Here is a 20,217-nt window from a genome sequence, read left to right as displayed (position 1 = left end):
CTCATCAATTTGTCTTCCGCTTCCATTTTTTATTACATCCTAACTTTGACAGAGTGCAAGCAAACTTTTGCCCACGGAATACTAGCTAGAGATAGGAACGGCAGCTCGAAAAGAGTGAGATTGCCGAAGCACGTGAAAGCACGGATCGGAACGATGTGCACAGCTTTTATGCAACTGTCAATGGTGCGCGATACAAGACTGCGACAGTGTTCGTCATGTGTAATGACCAACAAATAAATATGCTGATAGACAAAACAATGGTTGTAGCTAGGTGATAGTACTATTTCGAAGATTTGGTACTGGAACTTATCAACGTGAAATATTACTATATCTCAAATTGTAAAAATGTCCCGCGTTAGAAAAAAAAAATCAACAATAGTGTTCAAAGTCAAAATAGTCAAACCGGTTTTGCACAAAGCACAAAGCACATCAAACATATTAACGGAACTTTCAGCATCAGAGTTCAAAAACTGAAAGATTTTTGCGAGAAGGTACATGAAGATTCTGGGTTATTTGGTTGATTTTTATGCAGAGTCAGGCAGCATCATTTTACAGTTCGGTGAAGAAAATAGAGAGTGACAAGAGTACAATTACAAAAGTAGTAGACGAAACTGTCTCAAGTTTAAACTTCAGGGTAGAAAACTACAGTAAGATGAAACATTTGGAGGGACATCGTTGCCCGAAGTTAAAATCTCGCCAAGCCCAGTATAGTAAACTTTTATCGGAAATTTATTTTGACTGTGTTATTATTTTTTTTTTTCAAATGGGTGAATATCAAAACCTTCATTGACTGGCAGGTGGTTCAAACGAGCTCATAAATTTAATTCATCCAATAAGTTAATCAATGTTGACAGAGAAGCATCCAAGCTACTTAAGGAAATAGTACGCAACTGACAAAATTGGACAAGCAGATGCTAGATTGGTTAACTTTTTCAGGCAGGGTAATAATAACGTCAAAAAATTGTAGAGTTCACGTCATGCTTATCAGGCAAAAATACTTTAATAAACGATTTTTGTTTCAGTTGTGTACGAAGTTTGAACCACCTTAATTTTAATTTTGAAAGTAATTGAGAGTTGAAATATTAAAACCATTTTTGACAGCTAGATTGAATTATCAGGTTTCTTTTGAAGACTGTAGAAAAATGTTTATGAGTTTGTCCCACTTCTGCGCAGCTCACAACGCAGAAAGATATGCTTGGTAGAAGAAATTCTACGAACCAAAAAAAAAAAAACGTTTCGTTGGTATTCGTTAACAAAAAAAAAGATCATGATTTCAATTTACTTTGCATCTTTCCAAATTAATGTCCCGCGTTGGAGCTCTGATCATCTGGTCACTTTACTAAGTAATCTCATGCTCCCAAATTCATCTTATTCAAAAACATACGATTGCGACACCGATTGATTCCGTTCTTTTTGTTTTCATGCGTACTAATTTCTAACAAAAAATTCAAAACAAAAATAAGAAACAAAACAAACAGCATTTCAGTCCTTGCTTTGAGTAGGATGAAAATGGTATACGCTTCCGCTTAATAAGCGAACAGATACCCTAGTCGGAGCTCAAAATATTCAAATAGCTATGAAATCTTTCACTTAAGTCACTCAGGAAAGCTCGTCAAAACTGCGTATAATCAGCGAGCTTGTTAACGTACTTCAGTCGATTTAGTAACTCCCATCAAACAATTTGTATCACCGAAAGTTTCGTTTTTGTTGAACATCCCTGCGACTAGTGATATTTTTGTTTTTTTAAGCCAACCATCTAAATTCAGAATGAAAACACCATTCTGGCCCATCGACCTTGAATATAGTCTGCAAAATCATAGTACCCTCTAACGTGACCTACAATACGAACCAATTATTTCCGGTTTTGCGAATGATGTACGGTACAACACGGCAAAAAGCAAATCAATCAAACCCGTGGTGCGTGAACCGGAATTGTTTTTATTTTTGTACTTTGACCAAATTGATAGGGTTGAAAACGGTTGTATAATGTATAGTGAACGCAGTTACTCTGGACGATTATTTGTTTAATTTCATATTTATGAGTGATTAGCAGTTTGAGAAATTAATATGTTGGTGAAAATTCTGAACATAACGAATGCTGTAAAACAACAAATCACAGTTTCAAAAATCATATTCTAGGTGTTTTCCAAAGCAACGGACCTTCAACTTGGGATCCTCCCAGCAACGGAGCCAAACAAGTTCCGCAGATTTACATCTCCAACGGTCAAGGTCCCTACGCATCATTTTTGCAAGACCGCAAAAATATAACTAGTAAAGCTAGTTTCTCACTTCTAATTCTATACACAATTTTCATGATCTCATCTCCAACGGAAGGCGCAGTTAGGTCAGTGGGTATGTTTGGACGCAGCACGGCGTCAGAAGGCGTGATATGCATGTTTCAGACCCTATGTGCCAGCACAATGAAAACCAGTTACCACACGCTCTGCACTGAGCACTTTTAGATTTTCAGGTTCCTAGCGGTAAATTTAATGATTTGCCATCGATCATGGGTAATTATCCATATACTTCAGTATTTTAGAGGGCCCTTAGAAGGCATGAAGGAAACGACAGAGTAACCACCGGCCACCACAGGGCACGAATTGCAAAGTTTAATTATGTCAATTTGTGTCCCTCCTTCGCGCTCGTGCCGGCCGACCGAGCTGCTACCAACTGGTAGAAAAGCTCTGTCATGGCTAATTTGAAAATCCACACCACAGCAAATGGCAGTTAGAAAATCGAGAATGCTTTATTACGCTGTCCGATAGGTTTCGAAGGTTACTTACTGTGGAATGAGGTAGCATTGTTTCTTAAATGTTCATTTCAATTTGTTTCTAGTCGCTATTCCACCCAATTACCAATGGCCTAATTTCGTGATCATGATCATTTTGGACCCGAAAAATTAAATTTGAAGATATGTGGTCTTCGAAGAAAAGGTGTTTGGTAAATTAAATTCCTTCTTTTGAAGTATCACTCGTGTAACTATTCCAGTGAGATAGTAAAGGACCTTTTTTATAGGTAAAAACAGTGTGTTATTATGGTTGCAACTACGTATGTTATTATGGCATAAACTACGTAACGGTAATGAAGAAAGGAATGGGTCTCAACAGTATTATGCTTCACATTTTTCAAATCTTCCGTTCAGAAGATTTTCTAAATCAATTCCGGCAGGAATTCCTGACGGGATCCTAGGAGGATTCCGTACTAGGATTCTGGGAGAGTAATTTGGAAGAAACCTGAGAGGAATTCCAGCTGGAAGCTCGACAAGTATCTGAGGAGAAATCCCGAGAGGAATCCTTCAAAAATAAACAGAGATGCGTCTATCTAATGGGTGTACTTGAGGCCAATAAGTCAATTTTGGGTAAATGTAGCTATACTCAAATTTGGGTTAAATGAGGTTGACTCCGATTCCAACCAAAGGCTTCTCCCTAATCTTCTAGGAAACAGTGAGGGGTTTAGGTGTTTAGCTAACAAGTGATGAGAACAGGCATGGATGATCCATACGTACATATCTACTATTGACTAGGTTGTCATTACTCAGTTTAATAGTCTAGAGTATAATCCAAAAGAAAGTCTTTATGTTCCAACAACGTAGCCAGATGTGCTTCGTACTTTCAGACCAATAACACATTTTGTCTCATTTTGTCTCAAGAGCAAATGTATCTCCGAATGATTTTGGGCCGCTGAATCTGAATCCGGGCTCAGATTTGCTCCAACACGTCACAATTTTGAGCTATACCTCAATTTATAGGGCAAAATATGCGATTTTGGGCTTTTTTTACTGCAAGCCATTAAGCATGGAAACCTTTCTTTTAAGCAATCAAAAGGTTAATTGGTCAAATAACATTTCAATTAACGACTCATGCAAAATATTTCGTTTTAACTAATCAAATTTGACAGATTTAAGCATTTTATGTTAGTATGTTTTTGATTGCTTAACAAAATATTTCCATGCCTAATGGCTTGCAGTCAAAAAAGCCCAAAATCGCATATTTTGCCCTATAAATTGAGGTATAGCTCAAAATGGTGACGTGTTGGAGCAAATCTGAGCCCGGATTCGGATTCAGCGGCCCAAAATATTTCGGAGACACATAAGTTTGCTCTTGAGACAGACCAAAAGTTAATTTTTGTTACGCTGTGTAATTGGAACCTAAATCCTTTCTCTCGAGCGGTCTCAGGCCGGGCACTAACGGTATGGCTTTGCTTTATTTATGCAATAGGAAAATTTACGATAATGAAAAAAAATATTCGGGGCAATGGGTCATTCGGGGTAATGGAATTCGGGGAAATGTCATAGAGACTGCAATAAATGAACTGCAACGGGATTTATTTTTCAATCAACCATGCCAAACAAACACTAAAAGATAACTTCGACACGATTAGTTTTAATAGAAAGACAACAAAAACAACTGAAAGACTATTGAACCGCTTACTTGAATGCTTTGTGCGGAAAAATAATTCAGCGTGACAAATAGTCAATAATGGGGATATACCAATTATAGCAATAGCACTAATTACATGAGGTAGGAACAAACCAGATTTATTCAGTTTTCTAGCTGTATTGGAGTTGACCGAAATGCAAAAGAAAATAAAATACTTTTTCATTCGATAATGTACGGTTATCAGGAATCACTTTCAATATTGGATGATCCAAAAAGTTTTTCAACACATTCGGATATAGAATCATACCCAAGTATTCCGTTCAAATTGTGGATCTTCATGATCGTGTAAGAGTTTAATTGGAGGAGGTTTTTTTGTGGTTTTCTTGACGTCTCACAATTAGTTTTGGATGTTCATACAAAATAAATATCATACGGTGACAAAAAAAAAACTCTTGGGTCAGGGTCAGGGTGCAATCAGTAAGCCTGTGCTCTCAAATTCATCCAATTTAAAAATAAAGCTGTTTTGCACCGATTGTTTTTGTTATTGTACGTCCTTATTTCTGGAAAGTACAACAACAAGAAACAAAACAAACAGCGTCAGAATTATTTGTTTTCAAAAGGATGAAATCGAGAGCACCCTTGTGTTTCTCCGAGACAATCGGCTTCCCTTCTTTAGTCTCACTTGAGGCTAAATAAGGGCGGGATTATGAAGATGTCGTTAATTTGTTTAATCATGTTTTGAAAAAAATACTTATTTGCAGTTTTGCTACAGGGTATATTCCCAAATTCTGGCGGGATATTACTGTGAAGCTTATTCCGAAAGTGGGTCGTGCGTCGTATGAAGAAGCAAAGAGTTCCATACCTATCAGTTTGACCTCTTTTCTTCTGAAATGCTTAGAACACATTGTTGATCATCACATCCGTGATGTTCATTTGGCCAATGTGCCTCTTCATTTGAATCAACATGCCTACCAATCTGGAAAGTCCACTGTGACTCTTTTACACAAGGTTGTTTACGATATCGAGAAAGCATTCGCTCAAAAGCAATCTTGTTTGGGTGTTTTCTTAGATATCGAGGGTGCCTTTGACAATGTGCCTTTCGATGCCGCACGAAGTCATGGTATATCTCCAATGATTTCCAATTGGATTCATCAAATGCTCAAAAACCGATATCTCTTCTCGACTTTGCGTCTAGCAGGGATTAGGAAATTGAGTGTTTGTGGATGCCCCCAAGGGGGAGTCTTATCACCGCTTTTGTGGAATCTCGTAGCAGATACGCTATTGAGGCAACTCAATAATAGCGGTTTTCCTACTTATGGTTTTGCCGACGACTACCTAGCATTGTTAGTTGGAATGTGTATCACAACCCTTTTTGACCTGATGCAAAACGCCCTTCAGGTAGTTGAGGGTTGGTGTCGCCAATATGGCCTTTCGGTTAATCCGAGTAAAACATCTATTGTTCTTTTTACGGAAAGGCGAAACCGTAATGGCGTTCGACCTTTGCGTCTCTTTGATTCTGAAATCGATGTCACTGAACAGGTAAAGTACGTTGGAGTCATTCTTGATTCCAAGCTTTCCTGAACACCTCACATTGAGTTCAGAATCAAGAAAGCTTGTATGGCTTTCGGGCAATGCCGGCGAACCTTTGGTACAACTTGGGGTCTTAAACCCAAGTATATCAAATGGATTTACACAACTGTTGTTCGTCCAATATTGGCGTATGGATATCTTGTGTGGTGGCAAAAGGGCGAAGTGAGAACGGTCCAATCAAAGTTAGGCCATCTCCAAAGGATGTGCTTAATGGTGATGTCTGGAGCGTTCTCTTTAACTCCCACGGCAGCGCTCGAAGTTCTCTTTGACGTTGCTCCACTACACATTCATCTCAAACAAGAAGCACTTTCTTGCACTTACCGTCTACGAGTACTCGGTCTACCAGAGGAAACTCCTGTGAACCGCACATCAACACACACCTCGTTGTTTCCACTTTTGGTGAATTGGGACAAAATTGTCCTTGCTCCAAGTGATCTTACAATTGCTTGTAATTTCCCATATAGGACATTTTCCACGAAATTCCCTTCCCGGGAAGAGTGGACATCTGAATATCTGGAAAGAAGTATTTCAGACGGCATCGTATGTTACACTGATGGCTCCCTTCTCGAAGGTCGAGCAGGTGCTGGTGTTTATTCTCGTGAGCTAAGGCTGTATCAGTCTTACTCACTTGGTAGACACTGCACCGTTTTTTAGGCCGAAATCTTTGCTCTTATGTGCGTAATGGGCAAAGTAATATACTTCTGTTCAGATAGCCAGGCTGCTATAGGGCACTGCATTGTTATGATTTTGTATGGGATTTTGAAGTTTCTTGGCCTTGTTGTTTACAAAATTTCTGTAAGAGTGAAAGAGAAGGAGAGAATTTCATGCAGTGCCCTATTAAAGCACTCGCTTCGGTCAACTTCAGGTCGAAGACAGTTAGGGTAGCGAGCCACTTGGGCAGTGGCCGGCATTTTGGGCACTCTTGGCTATAACTCAGTCATTTCCAAACAAATTAACTTAAAATTTTGTGCACGCACAACATTCTGTCGATTGGTTCAAAATTGACTGAGTCATACCAGAAAAGTGCCCAAAATAGGAACCCTGCCAAGATGGTTCCACTTCCCTATCGCTTGTCGAACTCAAATCCAGGAGCTGAATTCAGAAAACGCTGTTCACCTTGTATGGGTACTTGGCTATTCTTCCATCGCTGGAAATGAAATGGCTGATGAATTAGCTCGCACTGGAGCATCACATGACTTCATTGGCCCTGAGCCTGCTATTCTGGTATCGAAGTGTTGGGTAGAGCTTTAGATTGACACCTGCGCTGCCTTTCTGCACAAACAATACTGGAATAGTTTGGAGTCATGTCGTCGAACAAAATTGTATTGTACTGAGCCATCTCTAGGGGTGGCGAAGTATCTAACAAATTTGTCAAAGCAGAATTGCAGCAAGCTGGTCAAAGCATTGACTGGCCACTGCCGACTCAGCTATCACATGACGAATATTCAGCAAGCTGATTCATTTGCATGTGATAGCTGTGAATCCGATTATGGATCCGTTCGAACTTCGTATCATTTGATATGTAACTGTCCAGTTTTTGCACCACTGCGTTTCCGAGTACTCGCTAAACACGCATTAAGTGAAACTGACTTCAGAAACCTGAATCTCTGTTGTTCTTGGCTCTCTTTACACTCTATGTGTTATCACAGAGCCCTTTTCAGACACTATTGTGAACCCATTGTGGTACGCTTATGCGTGTATGACGATCCTATTCCCTTACCATTCCTTTCCCCTGTCCTGTCCTTTTTTCCTTCCCTTCTCCGTCAGATAAATGATGAATAGGCTCGGGTTCATGGCGATGGCACAAATTTCCCAAATGGAGGAGAACGTTCCTCTGGAGCCGACCTACTGATTTTTTTTTTGTTTTTATTTATGTGTAGAGTAATGCGGGGCAAAAGTTCGCACGGGGCAAAAGTTCGCAGTGGGTCTTTTTCTGAACACGAGTTAAGAACCCAAACAAATTTGTATGGGTTTGACACATAATCAGGCCAGTTACTCGTCAACAAAAATTGGAACGATTTCGTTATGATGTGGCAGAGTTATGCGAAAAAATGTGTTTCTAGGTGTTTTGATAGAAGTTTTGGACTTTTTGGAATAAGAATTTGTAGTAACAGGAAGAAGAAGAATCTCATAACCTCTTGATGTCGGAGAATCGTTATTCCATAGTAGTTCGAGAGGTGTACTCGAATAAACAATAAACAACTAGTGCTTCTTGCAGATAGGGACATTGTTAAAACCTTGACGGTGGGGCAAAAGTTCGCAGTAGCTGTGGGGCAAAAGTTCGCACTAGATTTCTGTATGTAGTACATCAATATAATTACAGAATCTTTGAAGCAATGATGGTTTCGTATAGAAACTACTATATATGTATAATATGTGTAGTATGCACCCTGAAATCGTTCCTCCAGAGGGTTGGAACTAAGTTTTGTAAGAGGATCGATTAAGGCAAACATTATGTTCACCAATTTAAATCAAGAAATGAAAAATGGCTAAAAAACATTTTAAAACATTTTCTTCGTCATCCTCGTCTTGTATTTTCGTATTTTTCTGAAGGTTCATCTACTTTATCGAGGTCTTTCATAGCTTAGTTTGCAAATTCACAGTTATAATTCATCACTATACTGACGGAAATAAGATTCAATTACGGTCCCGTTCAATAGTTTGCAGCACTTTTTTGTTTTTTTTTCTTGTCTTTTGGGCAACACGTATCTCTATGATTACCCCACAATGTTTTTTTGATAACTTCGGTAATGTTGGAAAGGACAGCTTCTAGTTAATAGTTGTGGAAGTCTTCGTAACATACATTGTATACCAAAGCTGAACACCAGATCGTATTCCAGTTGGGCCGTAATGCTAAGAACAGAAAGAAACAGATTTCATGGCTAGAGTGAAAGAACGAACATGAATTACCATGAAATAAATGAACATCACACCAATAAACTACGCTTTTCAAGGTGCGAACTTTTGCCCCGCATAATGCGAACTTTTGCCCCCACTATGGGGCAAAAGTTCGCATTGGAGTACTTGTATTAAAAATTATATTACTAAAACTACAAAAGGAACGCGAAAAAATCTAGTACTACGTTTTGAAGGCAACATGATAGGGACCCGTTTAACGAAGAAAAACGATATTATTTTCTTTCCGTTTAATAGCTATTTTGTAAAGTCTGTTAGGTGCGAACTTTTGCCCCGCATTACTCTATTTTAACTTAGAGCTAATTATACACTTTACCGACCTACTGATGCCTGATAAGGACAGACTTGTTAGAATCCCAAAATGGCCGCCACAATGGCCGACTTTCGAACCTACTCACGATTTTGAGCGCACAAATCTCTTCGTAAACAAAACCAGCGCACCTGATCTTCTTATTTTAAACTTATTACAAGTGAGCAAGAACAGAATAATAAAATTCAGTGTTGTTGAAACTTGCTTCTTGAGATTTGTGCGTCTGAAGTTCTGACGCACTTTTGAAGTGGGATTTCAAGACGTTTGTCCTTTGTCCTGTCCGTTTGTGCTAATGCTAACTGGTTATTTACATCGAAAAAACTATCTTCAGTAATGAGTCCAACTTATCTTAGTCTAACAAATACATTAGGAATGTTTTTGCCATAATCGGAACAAAGAAACACCGAAGTTGTTGTACAATATCCAAGACAATATCAACGCTATCGATTAGTAGCAGTGATTTTACTCCAACACTCACGTTCATTAGGGTTCATCTAATGCCAAAACAAAAATGATATCCTTTGTAGATACACGGCATTGATAACGTTATTCAGATCAATATCAACAATGTTGTTGACTCAACATGTTCAAGATCAATGACACTGAGGAAGATTACAAGTGGTACATAGTCGAAACACACGTATCTGTCAAAGGATAAGCAAAACAGGGTGGAATTAAAAGGTACAAAACTGATTACACTCATTCGAAGAGGGTTCAAAAAGTCGGTTCAAGAACTTGATAATTTCATTGTTGTAATAAGTATCATTAAAAAGTCTTTTTTTCGACGTCTAAAATATAGTTCTTAAGGTGAAACATCAAGAAGGCCCATTGCAATTTTGCATACAAACTTTAGAGGCACAAATCTGACGAACGAAGCATCGAACCAAGTCGCACTTGATTATCCTGGCTTTGCTCACTTGCAAAAAGAGGCAGCTTTTCAAAATCGACCGCATTTGTTTACGAATTTTTAAGATTTGTGCTTTTGAAAACGTGAGTAGGGGTGCAAGTCGGCCATTGTGGCAGCCATATTGGTACTCTCTGAAGTTTCTCCTTAAAAGATTCATTCGATTTTCATTAATGTGAAATCAAGCAAATTTCCCATACGAAAAGTTCAAGGACTGACCAGGCATCGAACCCGTGATCCTAAGCATGGGTCATGGTCCAATACCCGCAGGTCTTACTCGTCGACTATCTGGGCAGTTGCTTGATCTAACAAAATGGCTAATTATCTAGAACACTTGACTATCACGCCGAGGGCCTGGGATCGAATCCCACTCCCGACAAACTCGCAAAATGTGAGTTCTTCTTTCGAAAGGGAAGTAAAGCGTGAGTCCCGAGATGAACTAGCCTAGGGTTAAAAATTTCGTTAATCCAGATAAAAAAAATCTGACAATCTATTCAATGCTGCCTTTTACTGGTCAATCTACTCTTTGTAGATAAAACTTTGTATTAATAAGGTGTAATATTTTTTAAACCTGGAACCCCAGTAGTAGCGAGACATTCGATACCGGTTTCCCGATAAATTACGACAGCGATACGTTGGCGACAGCGAATGCCGCCACCCGCTTGCCGGGAAACCGTTTGCCCGTGGCAAAGGAAATAAAATAATTTCTTCTATCAAATGCGAATTAAACGCTTCATAGTTAGCAGCGTCAGTTTAGAAACGAATTATGGTGCTGACACGGCAAATAGCGACAGCAGGTATAATTTATTCTGCTGCTAATAAGGCGATTGATTGACGGCGAGAAGATCCATCATCATTGGAGGGCGGGATGTGAAGTTAATGAGACTGACCTCCCGACGAAGTGTTCTATAAATGGTGGATAGAAGCTTCTTTTTGGTAATGTGTACACATATCCGACAAATTAAGTGCATACATACATGCTTTTTGAAGGAGCTTCAATTGTGTTTCAAGAATTTTTGATTACTATTCTTCAACGACTTTTGAAAAGGTTGACTGATTTTGAGTTGTGCCTTTATTGCGGAAAATTGATAAAAATGCAAAAATCTCACGTTTCTCATCGAATTTCGGAACGGGTCTTTGTGAAATGAAAGTTTACATAGTATTTCATCATTTGCCATCAAGATCTCAAAAATGACAAATTTTGAGTTGTGCCCCTATTGCAGGAAACCGACTATATATTTCAAACGCAGTGTCAAGCACAATGATACTTACCTTACCGGTCAGGCTAAGGCCGGGGTGGCCTCTGCTGTACATAGTAGCCGCCTCCATTCCACTCGGTCCATGGCTGTTTGCCTCCAGTTCCGCACTCTGCGTAGGGTCCGCAGATCGTCCTCCACTTGGTCGACCCACCTAGCTCGCTGCGCTCCACGTCTTCTTGTACCGGTCGGATGACTCTCGAGAACCATTTTAGTCGGGTTGCTATCCGACATCCTGATGACGTGACCCGCCCACCGTAGCCTCCCGAGTTTCGCGGTATGGACGATGGTTGGTTCTCTCAGCAGCTGATGCAGCTCGTGGTTCATTCGCCTTCTCCAAGTCCCGTCTTCCATCTGCACTCCGCCGTAGATGGTACGCAACACCTTCCGTTCTAAAACTCCAAGGGCGCGTTGGTCCTCTGCACGTGAGGTCCATGTTTCGTGCCCATAGAGGACGACCGGTCTAATCAACGTTTTGTAGATGGTTAACTTCGTGTTACGGCGAACTTTATTCGATCGTAGAGTTCTGCGGAGTCCAAAGTAGGCACGATTTCCTGCCACAATGCGCCTCTGAATTTCTCTGCTGGTGTCGTTGTCGTCGGTCACCAGTGAGCCCAAGTACACGAATTCTTCAACCGCCTCGATTTCATCACCGTCGATATAAATTCGGGGTGGCGGGCGCGCTGATTCCTCCCTGGAGCCCTTTGCCATCATGTACTTTGTCTTCGACACATTAATGATTAATCCGATTCGTCTGGCTTCACTCTTTAGTCGGATGTACGTTTCCGCCATCGTCTCAGATTTACGAGCAATAATCAATATCATCAGCGAAACCAAGCAGCTGAACGGACTTCTTGGAAATCGTTCCACTCGTGTTTATCCCCGCTCTCCTAATTACACCTTCTAACGCAATGTTGAACAGCAAGCACGAAAGACCATCACCTTGCCGTAAGCCTCTGCGAGATTCGAAGGGACTCGAGAGTGTCCTTGATACTCGAACTACGCACATCACTCGATCCATCGTCGCCTTGATCAACCGTGTCAGTTTATCCGGGAATCCGTATTCGTGCATAATCTGCCATAGCTGTTCTCGATCGATTGTATCATACGCCGATTTGAAATCGATGAACAAGTGATGTGTGGGCACGTTGTATTCGCGGCATTTCTGCAACACCTGGCGGATGGCGAACAACTGGTCCGTTGTAGCGTGTTGACCCATAAATCCAGCCTGATATTACCCCACGAACTCTCTTGCAATCGGTGATAGTCGGCGGCATAAAATTTGAGAGAGTATCTTGTAGGCAGCGCTCAGTAGTGTGATCGCGCGGTAGTTCCCGCAATCCAACTTGTCGCCCTTTTTGTAGATGGGACACACGATACCTTCCATCCATTCCTCCGGTACTACTTCCTCCTCCCAAATCTTAGTAATGACCCAGTGTAGTGCTCTCACCAGTGCTTCTCCACCGTATTTTAGAAGCTCGCTTGGTAGTTGATCTGCTCCAGCGGCTTTGTTGTTTTTCAACCGGCCAACCTCTTCCTCAATCTCTTGAAGGTCAGGGGCCGGAAGTCTTTCGTCCTGTGCACATACTCCTAGATCTGTTACCACGCCACCTTCGGTACTTGCAACGTCGCCATTGAGGTGCTCATCGTAATGCTGCCGCCACCTCTCGACCACCTCACGCTCGCTCGTGAGAATATTCCCGTGATTATCTCGGCACATGTCGGCTTGTGGCACAAAGCCTCTGCGCGAGCGGTTCAGCTTCTCGTAGAACTTTCGTGTGTCCTTAGCGCGGTACAGCTCTTCCATCGCTTCGCGATCTCGTTCTTCCTGCTGGCGCTTTTTCATCCGGAAGACTGAGTTCTGCCTGTTCCGCGCCTGTTTGTAACGTGCCTCATTCGCTCTCGTACGGTGTTGCAGCATTCTCGCCCATGCTGCATTCTTCTCGTTTTTCAACTGTTCACATTCGCCGTCGTACCAGTCGTTTCTGTGATTCGGAGTCGCGAAGCCTAGTGCTGTAGCCGAGGTACTACGTATGGCGGATCGGATGTCCCTCCAGCCATCTTCAAGTGTAGCTGCGCCAAGCTGCTCTTCCGTTGGTAGGGCCACTGCTAACTGCTGCGCGTAGTCTTGAGCCACTTCTACGTTACGAAGTTGCTCGATGTTGAGCCGCGGCGTTCGACTTCGACGCGTGGTGATAACTGTCGAAAGTTTTGAGCGCATGCATACAGCGACTAAGTAGTGATCCGAATCTATATTCGCACTGCGGTATGTGCGGACGTCGGTTATATCCGAGAAGAATTTACCGTCGATTAGAACGTGGTCGATTTGGTTTTCTGTTTGATGGTCGGGTGATCTCCAGGTGGCTTTGTGGATATCTTTGCGGGGGAAGAAGGTGCTTCGGACTACCATACCACGGGAGGCTGCAAAGTTTACGCATCGCTGGCCGTTATCATTCGATACGGCGTGCAGGCTGTTTCGCCCGATTACCGGTCTGTACATTTCCTCCCTTCCTACCTGCGCGTTCATGTCGCCGACAACGATTTTCACGTCACGCGACGAGCAACCATCGTATGTTTGCTCTAACTGCGCGTAGAACGCTTCTTTCTCGTCATCGGGTCTCCCTTCGTGTGGGCAGTGGACGTTGATGATGCTGTAGTTGAAGAAACGGCCCTTAACTCTCAACATGCACATCCTTGCGTTGATCGGCTGCATGGTTGTTAATCGATAAATTATCGTTATCGCCGATAACGATAATTGTGTTCAACGTTATCGCTCACTGCGATGATGATAAATTATCGCAGGATTTATCGTCGTTCGATAATTCAACGCTAGTTAACTGAAGTTAACTTTAGAAGTTTTGATCATAGCAATCTTGGTCGAAAACATTTGACGTCTGTAAAGCTGCTTGAACAAGTGCTTGTCCCTGTGGGGTTCAATCGGAAATTCTGCCAGGGATTTTAGCGGGCATTTCGTGTCATTCTGTCAAGAATCCACCAGGGATTCCAGCGGGAATCTTGCCAGGCATATCAACGATAATTTGCCGTCATTTCAACAAAATGTCCACAGGGACTTCTTTGGGAATTTCTTCCGGAATTTGATCGTTGATTCCTTCGGAAATCCCATCATAATTCCTGGCGGAATCGTATATTTCGCCAGGAACTTCATCGCGAAATTTGCTGCGAATTTATGCAATAATTCCTCGCATTTCATCGGAAGTTCTGCCAGGGACCCTAACGATTTCTCTAACGATTCCATAAGGAATTTTCCCAGAGGTTATCTAGATTTTTTTTTCCCAAAGGTCATCTGGAATTCCTAAAAGCATTTTTGTATAAATGCCTTCGAAGACTCCACCGGCTCCTGTTGATCACAGTATTGAACAAACGATTTTTCTTCCGGGCATTCATAAACCCCGTAGACCAAAACTTGGCCAGCTCAGACCATCTCCCCTTTCCCTTGTTGACTTTTGTCCATACAAACATTTTAAAACTTGTATAGAGCGTAGACTTCGACTAGACATGGCTAGACCCCCCCCCCCCCCCCCCCCCCGCTTCTCCTGGTTTATGAACGGTACCCATGTAGCAGATTGTGATGCGTATTAATTTCCTTTAGGTTATGACTTAAAAAAACCAACATGTTCATACTTAAGTCATGTACACGGACGGGAACATTTGTTGACTGAAGTAAAAAAAATCACCACTCCAACGATTTCTTTACTTGGCATTCAACAGTTAACTCGATAATTTTCGATAAATTATCGAAGACACGATAACGATAACGATAATATAACGTACTTTTTATCGTTAACGACAGTTTATCGAAAAACTGTCAACGAGGTCATAGTTGGCGTTAAATTATCGGCGATAATTTATCGATTAACAACCTTGATCGGCTGCCACCCGATCACACGTTGTCGCATCTTGCCCAACACTATAAATCCTGTTCCCAGTTCATTGGTGGTGCCACAGCTTTGGTAGAAGGTAGCCGCTCGATGCCCGCTTTTCCACACTTTCTGTCCAGTCCACCAAAGTTCCTGCAACGCCACGATGTCGAAGTTGCGGGGATGTAGTTCGTCGTAGATTATCCTGTCATATCCTGCGAAACCTAGTGACTTGCAATTCCATGTTCCAAGTTTCCAATCGTAGTCCTTATTTCGTCGCGTGGGTCTTTGCCGATTGTATCGAGTCGTATTTTCTCCTATGTTATTCGCAATGGGGATTTTTACGGGTGGCTTATTGGGCCTACGCCAACACTCCTGTCTCGCCGGAGGGCCATCGTGCCAGTTCTGTTTAACGTCCCAACCAACACTGGGACGACCACGCTGATGGGGCTACCACCTTGGATCTAGGTGGGCGTGATGTAGCGTTTCTTACTCAGCCGCTGGATGCCAGAACAGACGCTGTTTGAGCCGCACCTCCTTGGTGAACAGACACTCGGATCGTACCTCCTCAATCTAGCTGAAGTCAGAAGGACAACAGTGCCCAGGCTGCACTACCAGCTAAGCACACAACTCTTAGCTGGCGGTCTTTGTCATCGCTTGACCCGTGGAAGCATGAGGTAGGAACTTGTGAGGACCAGAGCTATATTGGACGCTCTCCTTATCGACTCACCGTTTTGCAGCCCCAAGCACAATGATACACTATCGATAGTGTCGCATATCCGATGTCTCGACTGGAACAGTAATTGAATCCCAAGTCTTCGGATTGATGACTCAAAGCCTTATCTACTAGGCTAAATGGAAATCCTGTAAAAATAATCTCTCAGTTTTGATCATATTAAGCATGGAAACAATATGCGACGACAGCAGTCACGTTCAAAGTTCCCCAATAAGTGTTGGAGTATCAATATGAGCCAAGCTTGAGTATGAATATTTCAATGGATTCCTTTATTTTCAACCGGCTCACTGACTGCATAACGCGGTCAACAATCTATGAACCGGCGCAACCAGCCGGCATGTCAGTGACATTGTCTATTGTGGTATAAACGGTGGAGGACGCGGTGCACCAACAACCCTTCCTCCCACCGGCCCACGATGAATGGGTTTGATAACCGTGCAGCTCCATAATTACAGGTAGACCCACTGCAAACCGTGGATTGGTGCAGTCGATCGATCATAGTGAGGATTGCTCGATCACACTAGGTTTCAATACAACTATGAGTCGAATCGTCGTTTCACGCTAGGTTGAATTAAAAAAATGTGAATATTTATGAGTTTGAAAATTGGGGTTCCCGAATCACATCTTACTAAGATATTCATAAGACAATAGTGATCGAACAACAGTTTATATATATAATATATACTTGGTATTAACACCCCAAGTTTTATCGAAGATTTGCCAGCATTGTCCATCCGAAAGCCATACTAGCTTTCTTGATTCTGAATTCAATATGCGGTACTCAGGAAAGCTTGGAATCAAGGATAACTTTAACGTACTCTACCCCTTCAGTTGCATTGATTTCAGAATCAAAGATACCAAAGATCAAATGCCTTTCGCATCTCCATGAAAAGAACAATTCATGTTTTGATCGGATTTATTGAGAGGCCATATTGGCGACATCAACCCTCAACTAACACTCAAGAACGCTTTGCACCAGGTCGGAAAGGATATTGATGCACTAGTCAAAACCTGAAATAGAAAAATTGCTATTATTGAGCGTATCTGCTGCGAGGTTCCACGAAAGTGGTGGCAAGACTCTCTCTTGAAGGCATCCACAAACAGTTTGGATAATCGCTGCTTGATGTTCTAACGAGAAGCGATGTTGTTTCTTTATAAATCCAATTGAAAATCATTGGAGATATACCATAACTCCGTGACATCAAAAGGCACGTTATCAAAAATATCCTCCATATTTAAGAATCGAACATCCAAACAAGATTGCTTTTGAGTGAGTGCTTCTCGATATCGTAAGCGACTTTGTTTAGAAGAGTCACAGGGAAGTTCCCAGATTGGCATGCATGTTGTGTTGGTTCACATTGAGAGGCACGTTAGCCAGATCAACATCGCGGATGCGGCAATCGACAATGCGGTATAAGCCTGAAACGTATAAGCATTTCAGAACAACAAATCAAACTGATGGTTCCGAACTCCTTGCATTTTCTTGTAAAACTGTAGCAAAATTGCAAATAAGTTATTTTTCTAAGGCAAATGTTTGAAATAATCCAATCCCTTGTGAAACAAAAAAGCACTGTGTTATCACAAACGAAGATACAGACGGAGCAGTAATCGTTTTTTTCGGTACCACTTTTATTTTCACCCTTTGGTAAGCCCCTCTCGCTTTGTGTAATCAGCGCGCATTGCTGGACCCCTTGAACGGGCGAAATTAGCGAACTGTCAAGCGACTTGTCAACAACTTGTTTACTAATAAACATTAAAAGTTCTGCGTGCTTTGTCCCCAGCCACACCAAGTCGGTCGGGGCAGAATTCCGGAACACCGGGAATTTGAGTGTAGGAGACAGTTGCGCCAAAAAAAAATTGCCGGAAAGAGGAACTAGTTGACGAAATCCAGTTTATAATGCGCAAACGCATTTTGGTGATGGACGATGATGAACTAGATGGAGATGGAAAGCAAAAACCAGGTCACCAGGTGAGGAATGGTACACCATCAAAGGAGCTGTCTTCGTTTAAGTGCGTCGTAAAAAGGATACGGCTACAAAGTCGCCGGTACAAAAGAAAGTTTAGGTGAAAGCAACAGATAGTGCAGAGACAAAGCAGGATTTGAGCGAAGATATTAACGAGGATTCGTGTGCTTCCATTCTAGACGAGCCAACGGATTGGGTTTATCGAAGGTTGGACTTCCTGGAGTACCCAAAAGCATAACCTTCTATGTTCCGGAATTGTTCCTGACGCTGACTGGTAAGTTTTGCAGCCTTATTTTGCCTATCTTGATTAAGATTGTTCGTTTTTTTGTAGGCCATGCGTCGGTGGGAACTGAAGTGCCGTCACACACATTGCATGCTGATTGGATGCCCTTGTGGGATTGGCTCAATTCGGGTTTCGAGAGCAGACGTACGAGCGGATGGCCATTTTGCTGATGGAAAAAGGAGTCAAGTTGGCTCACGTCGAGTGAACCGAAACGCTGAACATATGAAAGAAAAAAATAGAAACAATTTCAAAAATGACAAGCGTGAAGCGTCAGATGATAAGCCAGGATTCTCTCATGGGAACGTAGAGGTTTTTGGCGAGGAAGTACACGGAAGCCACATTTATTGCCCAAATTTTATAGTATAGGCTGGCTGATACGAAGCGTGCCAATCAGGGAGGTTAGCGATCGACCAGTTTGTACAATCCAGCGGTTGAAGATGATATAAATATATGAACCATGGTATAAAATGGTAAAAGTTGAATGAGCCATAATTGATACCTGATAAGAAAGAAATCCTTTTAGGGTCTCAGAGACAACTCCATACAAGCCATCACATTGCGATTTGAAAGGACGTGGCGAACCTAATAAGAACGATTATTACACCTGTTGAACCACTCCAGACGTTGTCGGTAGTGGCAAACTGTAAAAATCTGGGAGGACGTAATAAACCTCATTTGATCGCATCTTCTGAAATATCTCCAGAAGTTTTTGTTAAATATGAACATTATAAATTGCAATATTTTTTCTTGCATCGCGATACTATTTGAGAGAACGTGTTGAACCTTATTGGGGCAAGTCTTTTTTAGACCTCTAGAGCAACTCAAGAAGTTTTTGGTTAAAGTGAACTGTTTCAGAAGTAAACATATGTCTTGCATCACCATGCAATTTGGAAAGACCAAATGAAACTTATTAGATTTCATCCTTAACCTGTGGAATATCTCCAGGAGTTTTTGCAAGTATCAAGCAGCTGAAACTCGAGTTAAAAAGTAACATTTTTCTTGCAACACCATTAGAACGTGGTGAACCTTATTTTAGATCAAATCTTCTTGAAATTCTGTAATTCATGAAAAAAAATGATATCACCATGCAATTTGGGAGGACTTGGTGAACCAACAAATCTGTCTAAACCTCTGCAACAAATTTAGATATATTTGGTTAAGGTGGTCAGTATCAAATTTTTGCATCACTATGCAATTTGGGAGGACTTGGTGAACCAATAAATCTGTCTAAATCTCAGCTACAAATTTAGATATTTTTGGTAAAGGTGAACATTATCAAAGACTGATAATTTTTGCATCACTATGCAATTTGGGAGGACTTGGTGAACCAACAAACCTGTCTAAACCTCTGCAACAAATTTAGATATATTTGGTTAAGGTGGTCAGTATCAAATTTTTGCATCACTATGCAATTTAGGAGGACTTAGTGAACCTAGCTTGAACAATGCTTCTTTAAGTAGAGCATGTCACCATGCATTTCAGAAGGACTTGGTGAACCTAGCCTGAACAAAGCTTCTTTGAGTGAAGCATGATGTCTTGCATCACCATGCATTTTAGGAGGACTTGGTGAACCTAGCTTGAACAAAGCTTCTTTAAGTAGAGCATGATGTCTTGCATCACCATGCATTTTAGGAGGACTTGGTGAACCTAGCCTGAACAAAGCTTCTTTGAGTGAAGCATGATGTCTTGCATCACCATGCATTTTAGGAGGACTTGGTGAACCTAGCTTGAACAAAGCTTCTTTAAGTAGAGCATGATGTCTTGCATCACCATGCATTTTAGGAGGACTTGGTGAACCTAGCCTGAACAAAGCTTCTTTGAGTGAAGCATAATGTCTTGCATTACCATGCATTTTAGGAGGACTTGGTGAACCTAGCTTGAACAAAGCTTCTTTAAGTAGAGCATGATGTCTTGCATCACCATGCATTTTAGGAGGACTTGGTGAACCTAGCCTGAACAAAGCTTCTTTGAGTGAAGCATGATGTCTTACATCACCATGCA

The 20,217-nt window shown here is 41.6% G+C and overlaps 2 protein-coding genes across 3 annotated transcripts in view; one reads left to right on the top strand and one right to left on the bottom strand.

Moving 5' to 3' along the window:
- Positions 1 to 20,217, bottom strand: part of LOC134292068 (facilitated trehalose transporter Tret1-like) — a 59,941-nt gene that overhangs the window by 18,042 nt on the left and 21,682 nt on the right. The gene's annotated exons all lie outside the window — the stretch shown is intronic.
- On the top strand, positions 16,999 to 19,145 carry LOC134291217 (uncharacterized). Its single transcript, XM_062858694.1, has 3 exons — positions 16,999 to 18,033; positions 18,113 to 18,207; positions 18,265 to 19,145. Exons 1-3 carry the CDS (start codon positions 17,867 to 17,869, stop codon positions 18,384 to 18,386), a joined length of 384 nt encoding a protein of 127 aa, XP_062714678.1. The 5' UTR covers positions 16,999 to 17,866; the 3' UTR covers positions 18,387 to 19,145.

The sequence above is a fragment of the Aedes albopictus genome, chromosome 3 (assembly GCF_035046485.1).
Source record: "Aedes albopictus strain Foshan chromosome 3, AalbF5, whole genome shotgun sequence".
NCBI classification, from domain to species: domain Eukaryota; kingdom Metazoa; phylum Arthropoda; class Insecta; order Diptera; family Culicidae; genus Aedes; species Aedes albopictus.
Note: the sequence above shows the minus strand (reverse complement) of the source record. Positions and strands in the feature narration are given on the sequence as shown.